At 39.9% G+C, this 9,310-nt stretch overlaps 1 protein-coding gene across 1 annotated transcript; it reads left to right on the top strand.

The window, feature by feature from the left end:
* Nucleotides 1–2,802: 2,802 nt before the first annotated feature.
* On the top strand, nt 2,803–3,800 carry LOC6042322 (fas-associated death domain protein). Its single transcript, XM_001851402.2, has 2 exons — nt 2,803–3,255; nt 3,318–3,800. Exons 1-2 carry the CDS (start codon nt 2,907–2,909, stop codon nt 3,734–3,736), a joined length of 768 nt encoding a protein of 255 aa, XP_001851454.2. The 5' UTR covers nt 2,803–2,906; the 3' UTR covers nt 3,737–3,800.
* Nucleotides 3,801–9,310: the final 5,510 nt, after the last annotated feature.

The raw sequence follows: 9,310 nt of genomic DNA, 5'->3' as shown, positions 1-9,310 counted from the left end.
CTCGAAATGACGGCCATCCATGGAATCCTGTTGGATTTTGAAGCTTGTTTTGAGAGTGGATGTGAAAGTTCTTTTTGACGAAGCTGTCAAAAGTTGCCGTGTGTTTGTCATAGAGTTTCGTCAAGTTTTTATGCTTGCGGAGGTCAATCGAAAAACTACGAAACATTCACAGCAAATTTTGGATTGCCATTTCAGTAAAAAAAAAGTTAACAGAATGCGATTCAGTAATTATCACTTTTGCTGAAATTCGGTAATGAACAAAAACATTGCTGAAAAATCAGTAACTGCATATCTGTCAAACTGAAATGTCACTTATGACTTATTGTTTGGATGCTGCCGAGAGAAAATCCTTTTCCAAACATTTTGTTTTTTTATTATTTTGTATTGTGATCTTTAGAAACCAAGGTAAGAAAAATGTTAATAACAAATGCCTAGATGCTAACCACCTGTTTTTTAGGTATTGACGATTGATGAAATAAATCGACGGTAACATTTCAAAAGACATCATGTACAATTTGACACTTTCTGGGTTATTGCATATTCTGAAAGTACTCCTAATAAGCTACCTCTCCACCAAAAATGAGCAAAAGTTACTTCAGTAAAGTCTGTTTAATCGTGATTTGAAATAAAGTAACATAAACAAAATCTCTGCCATCAGCAGTCCCTGTTTATATAGCCCTGTCAACTTGTCAAACAAAAGACTACATAAACCTCGTGACGAAAAAAAAGCATCATGAACAAAGCGCCATGCGAGGGGCGCGACAATAGTAAGAAATTAAATTATTTAATTAATTAACGGAAGAAATTAAATACATTAACGATTGTTTACGATCAAAACATCGCCACCTCTCCTTACACTACATTGATTTGACAGTTTGACACCGTGCGTGTTTGTTGTTGTTTTTGGTGCAAAATTTGCGTCCTCGAAGAGCAGGTCGAGCAGCAAAGTGCAAGCGCAGCACAGGCGAACCGGGAAAGTACGCAGCGCCATCCAGGGTGGTAAACAGGACGTGCTGGACGATATCGAAGCTGGCCTAGGCGGAAGATTCATTGGAGGAGGCCATCATGTGGCACATTGAGACACACCTGGATGCTGCGTTTGCTCCTCGACTTCAATTCTTCCCATGGGCCACATATTTCGGCAAAAATGGTCCTACGCGGCCCACCAGAAGTGGTTTCCCCTGATGTTGCGCTACCGTTGCCACCCTCATCACTGCCGAGTCTTCGACCTCCATTAGACCCGTGACGACCTCCATCACCCGACGGAAAAGCAATCGCCGGTTGAACGTAATGAGGACTCTTTCCGGGAACAGAATGTTGTATATTTGTTCACATCCAGCTTATGCACCAAAGTCCTTAGCGATCGGCAATGTGGCATTTTTGTTCCAGACCAAGGGGCCGACCTAGGAGGGGGAGGGGCAAAGGTCCCGTGCCCCCCTCCCCCCCATTTTGACCCTTTCCTTAGCGAGTAGGCTGCCCTCCAATTTGCCCCCATACTCAGTCGGATTTCGGCGCTGCTGTTCCAGACACTTCAAGAAATGACCAACTCAACACGGTTCCAGAATTGATACGATTTTTGTTGAAATAAATGAAACAACAGAGTTGAGTTATTTTATTTGTATATTTTCAATCAAATCTACCAAAAAGTCATCACCTAACTAAATGCCACTCCAAGAAACTAACCCTGGTAATGTTTGCTCTTCCTTGGCCCCCGGTCCTAAACCTGCGAGCGTTAAAGCGGCCAGCTACATGAATCATTTGTCGGACCGGGCGTAAATGCACATGATTTCATTTCCCCCGGTGCCGGCTTGTTGAAGGCATCGCTGTCACAAGCCACCACCAGCTGCAACGAAATATTGGTAGTGTCCGACGTCTGATTGTTGTTTTTAAACTTGAACTGCATCCTGCAAGGCGCATCGTAGGATCTTCGTAATCGATGAAACCGCACTATTGCCGCTTTTTGATTTGCTACTGGCCGTTGTAATCAAATTCTGCCGGCTTCAACTCTTTTCCGCCTATGGCACGTTTACACCGTCCTGCTCCAGAATCTTCTCCGCATCTTTCTTTTTTTATCCAACGCGACCAAGAATGTTGCTGGTTTATCGAAATATTCGATCTTACAATAATTAACAAGTCCATTTTTTTTACAAGCGCGAAACCAAAACAAACTTGACAGCCGAGCGCGAAAGAGACACGAAGCAAACCAATGTTTTTAAAGCAGGTGTGGCGCTGTCAAATCTCAAATGACATGAGGAATTTAATTCCTTAATGTATTAAATACCGAAAATTAATATATTAAGGCCTTTGTCACGCCCCTCGGCGCCATGTGCATTCGGCGAAGAAAAACGAATCATAACAAAGCGTCCAAGCCTAGGTCCAAGCGTCAATGACAGCAGGGTGATATAGACGTTGGTGATTTCAAAAGAAGTTATGTTTGTTTTTCTAAAATAAAACGACGGAAATAATGTTTTATTGAATTTGGATCACATTTTGTAGCATTTTTAAAGCGCTTTTTGAAATTAAATTAAAATTTTCCCAAGTTACAGCCGTCTCAAGATTTTTTTACGCTTTGAACCATTAAACTTTGTGTACCGATTTGCCCCACTTCCCATTGACCTAGAGTGCTCATATTTTGGCCAGATGATAGTTTTATTTTATTTTTTACGGGGTCTAAAAATCCGATTTTTTGCGTTACGTAATAAAAGAACGCTCACTAAAATTTACCAACATGCTGGCAGCCCTGCGCTTTCGTCAAGCCTGAACACAAACCCCTCAGCTTAAGTTTGACAGTCGACTCTTTGTTTAGATTTTTTTAGCTTTGTTTTTGTCGTTTTGTTCGTATCCTGGCCACAATCCAATAAGATTATCCTGCGCTTTAAGCTTCCGGATCCGAAAAGCGTTTAAAAATGGCCGCAGCTCTCCTGCAGGATCGCGCCGTGTACGAGCAGCTGTGCAAAGATTATCTCAATCTGAAAACGCTTGCCTGCGGCTGTTGCCACTCGCCGGAAGCGGTCCAACGGTGCAAGGAAGCACTGCGGGAGGAGATAAATTCGGCCCGGAAGCTGGGTCGGCTAAACCAGCTGGAGGAAGTGCTGGCTCTGTTGGAGGCTAGAAACGCATTAAGCATGATCAAGGTTGGGCTGTTGGGCCGGTTGCAGCCGCTGGTCAAGGATGATGAGTTTGGAAGGAGGTTGTCTGGTTTTAAGGTTTCGCTGGATCGAAGCTTCACTTCCGTCAGGAGGTACTATTTGGAAGGTAATCAGCGTAATCAGGCGAGAATGGTTTGAATAAAGTTGTTAAAAATAATTATTTTGTAGACCTTCGACACCGCGATCGGCGAACGCTGCTAGAAAAAGAACTGGAACAGGTCAAGCTTGCAGATCCTAAGGACATTCCAAAACCGGAAACGCCAACCAATCCGGAAAAGAGCAGCTCAACTCCCCAAATTGATTTCACAGCGTACCAAGTCTGTCGGCTGGGCATTTTTGACCTTCTGGCGAGGGAAATAAGTCGCGACTGGAACGCGCTGGGCCGGAATTTGCAGCTGAGTGCGGGCAGTTTGTACGCGATCGAGGAGCGACACCCGCGGGACGTTCGAGCACGCGTCCAGGAAGTGTTGGAGCAAGCCGAAGCGGAACATGGAATGGGGGCGGGATTTGTGCGGCTGCTGGGTGAGGCGTTGGTTAGCACGAGAAGAAAGGATTTAAAGCGGAAGTTGGACAAAATGTTGAGTTGATGAGTTTATATTTGGGAACATTTTAGGTATATTTAGTGATTTTAATATAGATTTCGCAAATGAATTGATTGTATTTTAAATTTAATGAATGTTAAAAATGACACAACCTTACTACCATTCTAGAATATCGAAAAAGCCTACTTTTATTCGCTAAAAATAAAAGTACTAAAAATTTCTTTTTGCAATTCCGTCGTGAAACTATTTACTTTTCCTGTCCTGTCAACACTGTTCAAAATAAATGCACAAAAGTACTACTTTTCAGCACTCAAATGGGTGCTGAAAAGTTGAACTTTTGAGCACTTGTTTCGAAAAGTAACACTTTTCAACATTTTTATGATTTAAACGATTTATTGACAAAATACATGAAAATTTGACATAAAATTTCACTCAGTGTGTGTTTTTTGGAATTGCAAAAAATGTTGTATGGAACTCGTTGCAAAACTTGATTTTTTCAGCACTCTTCGTATTTATCCAACTCGGTGAACCGGGTGAACCTCGTTGGATAAATGTACGACTCGTGCTGAAAAAATCCTCTTTTTGCAACTTGTTGCATAAACTACTATTTCAGCACCCATTTGAGTGCTGCAAAGTTTTACTTTTTGCACTTGTATTGAAAAGTAATGCTGTGGAAGTTTGACTCTTATCTTGAAGGCAAAAAACATTCAACACTTCACTGAAAAATCCAGTTCATATTTTGTTTTTATACCGGATTTTTTTGTATTGAACTCGTTAAACATTCGTCTTATTAACAAATGTACGAAAAAATATTCTTTGTTGCAACTTGTTAAATAAAAAATTATGCAACAATTCGAAATAACAAGATTTCTTTTAATCCAACGAGGTTCACCAAGTTAAATGAATACGACGAGAGCTGAAAAAATCCTGTTTTGCAACGAGTTGCCTTCAACATTTTTTGCAATTCCGAAAAGCGACCTTTGGGAAGAATTTTAAGCCAAACATCAATGTGTTTAGTCAATCCAACGTTGAACGTTAAATTGAAAAGTATAATTTTTCGAACAAGTGTTGAAAAGTTCAAAGTATAATTTTTCAAATTTCGTGTCAAAAAAGTATTACTTTTCGATTCTGTTATGTTTATTAGAGAGAAGTACGTCGTTTAGGAAAGACAAGAAAAGCATTTAGGTAGTATTTTTTTCAAGGGGATTGAAAAAGGCATTTCAAACCTGTGTCGGTGAATATTTGAAAAAGTACTGTAAACTGGGGCGAATAGGAACTAAAGGCTGAACAGGGACAGTGTCATAGACTAATAATTAGTCTATGGACAGTGTAGCATATCATACACCATCGAGAGGTCTCAATAAATATTTATAAAAAAAGAACATACATGTTTAAAAATACTTTTCAATAACAGTGTCTAGTATCGAAAAGTAACATTTTTGAATATTTTTTTATTGGAACAGTGCATTTACTTAACACATAAAAACATAAAGTTCCACAAAACAAAAATATGTGCGAAAAATTTTGTAATCAACTCTTTGCAAAACTTGTTTTTTTTTTCAGCACTTGTCATATTTATCGACGACTCGTGCTGAAAAAAATCTTCTATGCAACTTGTTGGATAAACTACTCTTCCATCCTGATTAGTTCTGGTAAAAAATAACCAACCACTTTGTTGAAGATAAAAAAAACGATTAGAAAGCTAACTTTATTCGAGTTGTAAAATACTCAAATTTTCACAAAAAAAAAGTTTTTTTACAAAAAAATCATATTTTTCCATTTGCAATACTCGTAACACGCAATGTACAGAGGTGGGTGGTGTTGTTTTTGTTGACGTTTCGTTTTGTTGGCCACAGTTGACGGATTTCACAGTAGGCGGCGAAACGACGTAGTCGGTTCCGGATCTAACGGAATTTAGTTTAGATCTCGTTTTCCTTCGCCGACGGCCATGGCGGCGGCCGCGAAGGCGGAAACAAAGAACTAAGGAGGGGAAGTTGTTTTACTGGACCAACGTTACCAAGGAGAGTGTGTGGAGAAACCGGACGGGTTTCCGGCGGAGAAGCAGCCGACGACGGACAAAAAGGTGGAGAAGTCTTCGGAACCGGGTCAACCAACCCCGCGCGTTCGCAAGTACCATGACCATCCAGGAGAACAGTGGGTCGGGTTTCTTCCGGCCGAAGTCCAAGCCACTGAACGTGATGCGGATTGTGGCGGACTTGGAAATGCACTACTCGGGCGTGACAGAAGTGACGAAGCTCCACCGGAACAAACTATGAGTTGCTCTCAACAACGCGAAGGAGGGGAACGGAATTGTTTGTGACCCGAAATTCTGCGTCGAATACTGAGTTTGGATCCCAGCGCATTCGGTGGAGATCGACGGTGTGGTCAGTGAAGATCATCTTACGGTGCAACAAGTGTTGAAGGGAGTTGGCCTATTCAAAAGAAAGAACCTTCCGACGGTACAGGTCATTGAGGTGAGGCAGATGGGCAATTCTGATGGCGAGGGGGAGAACAAGAAGTTCGTTCCAACGAACTCGTACCGAGTAACTTTTGCTGGCACAGCACTTCCCGACTATCTGGAAATCGGCAACGTGCTGCGCCTGCCAGTTCGCTTGTATTACCCGAAAGCTGGGCCACACCAAGGCTTTTTGCAACAACAAAACGATTTGCGGCAAGTGCGGAGAAAATCATCAGACTGGCCAGTGCAAAGCAGTGCCAACGAAGTGCTTGATTTGTGGAGGAGAAGTGCACGAAACTCGGTGCTGTCCGAAGTACCAGGAGCGATCGGACAAGTAAGCGATCCAAGCGGTCTTTTCCAGGGATCATGAAGACCAGCAAAGTCGAGAAAAACTACGCCGTCCTTGCGGAAGAAGAACCACAATCGGAGGAGGAAGCCTCCGAAGAAGAACTGGTCTATACCACACCAGGAGGAGGCCCAAAGCGAAAAAAGAAAATCAAGAAGAAATCCAGCAAAACACAGAGTGCGAAAACCGGAAATCCACCAACAGAAACTCGTCTGCCACAACCGGGAGCGGCAGCATTGAACCTGTTTCGAGGCAGAATGGGCAGCCTAAAGACCACCGAATACCGTTTTCCAAAATTTTGGAAATGGTTCTGACGGTTTTGAGTGAACCAACCAGATCGCTACTCGAGCCGTTGATACTAGAGACCCTAAATAGGGAGACTGGTCTAAGCTGGATAAATCGATCTGGCAACGTATGTTTTGAGCTTGGCAACACTGATAAGTTTTGCTGGGCGTAAAGGCAAATGCTCGTTTGGATACGTCAAACTCGTGTCTGTTTGGGTACGTCAAATTCACTTCGACCAGTCTCCCTATTTAGGATCTCTAGTTGATACCTTTCTTCAAGGAAGTCGCCAAGAACCTCGCAGTGAACTTGGCGTTGTCCACAGTTATTTTGTTGGATGTTCGATTATTTTTAGATTTAACTTCAAAATTTAGATTCCCGGTCCTAACTTGGTCTCAGCTAATACGCAAAGTTTTCTATGCATTTTCACTGTATTTTTGTTTTGTAAAATTCACGCAGAAAAATAAGACATATTGGAATCAACAACACATTTTATTGATTTGAAAATCAAGATTTTTGTTGAATCAACCTTAAACGTCAAAGCAACTTTTTCAAAACAACGAAAGATTTTTGTGGAATTGAGAAAATCAAGGTTTGTTTAAACGCAAAATCGACGTTGATTATATTCAATACATTTTTTTTATTGAATCAAACCTCATACAGACTGAATGTACACAATATTTTTCTGTGTGTACTCAGATCTTCTCAAAATACCGTATTTTTTTAGAAAAAAAATAAAATTTTCGTAAAATGCAATGTGGATTTCAAACGAAGTGAAATTTTTCACTCTATCAGTTGTCGTGATCTTTTTTTTTTTTTTTTTTTTTTTTTTTTTTCTCGCGTATTTATTGTAACCAGCCTCGATCCCTACATCAGTATTTGTCAAATACTAAAATGTCGATGAAAAATACGTAGAGCGTTAAATTTTCAGGGGTTACACATTTTCCGCCAAAACGGATAATTTTCAACCAATTTCCCGGAAAATTTCAAATTTATTAAAAATTGTTCAGATCTTGGCTCTGATTAATATAAAAAAAAGTAAATAAGTGTAAAATTTTAGATTTTTTTTTTAATTTCTGAAATTGAAATTCCGTTTAAGGGGTTACATACATGTATGTATGTAAAAATGTCCGAGGTTGGTGTGAGCACACATTTAAACTTTTTTATAATCTTTTTGCAAGGCATTTAAATGTACATTTGCATTTGCATCTATTAACAAAATTAATATGAAAACATTTAGATGTATGATTGCCGAGATATAGCTATTTTATGTAAGTAGTTTCAAAAAACGGGTGCCACGATATCTCAACACTGCATTGACCAAATCAGCTCAAAATGTTGGCGAAGACTCGATAAACCGGCCCTGTGTGCATGACGAAGGCCGATTTTCAAAAACCTAATTAAAAAAAAAAGATAAAATTATTTTCATGTTTTTTTATATAAAAAAACGTTACTTAATCCACCTTTAGGTGGTTGGTGCCTTCCTCATATTCATAAAGTCAATACATTCAGTAAAAATAGCAACATTCCCCCTTAACATGTTTAACAAATCAACTTTATTACTCATTTCTTTTGATATGGTTCGCAGACCATCAATATTTCTGGCTCATTGGCAAGGTCTGATAAAAATACCTATCCAACGATAGTTCGCATGGAAGATTCAGACAATATTTTTATCACAATATCTGAAATCAAACCTCTAAAAAGTGTATAAATAACACTTAAGTGCCAATAACTTTTAATAGGGTTGTCAGATCCTTGATGTTTTAGGCTCATTTGAAAGGTCTTTCGATTATCTAACTAACGATGGGTCGCATGATGGACCCGGACATCATTTTACTGAAATATCTGAGATCCGGCCTCCAAAAAGTGTATAAATAACACTTAAGTGCCAATAACTTTTGATAGGATTGTCAGATCCTTGATGTTTTAGGCTCATTTGAAAGGTCTTTCGATTATCTAACTAACGATGGGTCGCATGATGGACCCGGACATCATTTTACTGAAATATCTGAGATCCGGCCTCCAAAAAGTGTATAAATAACACTTAAGTGTCAATAACTTTTGATAGGTTTGTCAGATCCTTGATGTTTTAGGCTCATTTGAAAGGTCTTTCGATTATCTAACTAACGATGGGTCGCATGATGGACCCGGATATCATTTTCATTGAAATATCTGAGATCCGGCCTCCAAAAAGTGTATAAATAACAATTAAGTGCTAATAACTTTTGATAGGATTGTCAGATCCTTGATGTTTTAGGCTCATTTGAAAGGTCTTTCGATTATCTAACTAACGATGGGTCGCATGATAGACCCGGACATCATTTTTACTGAAATATCTGAGATCCGGCCTCCAAAAGTGTATAAATAACACTTAAGTGCCAATAACTTTTGATAGGATTGTCAGATCCTTGATGTTTTAGGCTCATTTGAAAGGTCTTTCGATTATCTAACTAACGATGGGTCGCATGATGGACCCGGACATAATTTTACTGAAATATCTGAGATCCGGCCTCCAAAAGTGTATAAATAA

This window comes from Culex quinquefasciatus, chromosome 3, assembly GCF_015732765.1.
Source record: "Culex quinquefasciatus strain JHB chromosome 3, VPISU_Cqui_1.0_pri_paternal, whole genome shotgun sequence".
NCBI classification, from domain to species: Eukaryota; Metazoa; Arthropoda; class Insecta; order Diptera; family Culicidae; genus Culex; species Culex quinquefasciatus.
The sequence above is the reverse complement of the archived record's forward strand: the minus strand, read 5'-3'. Positions and strand labels throughout refer to the sequence as shown.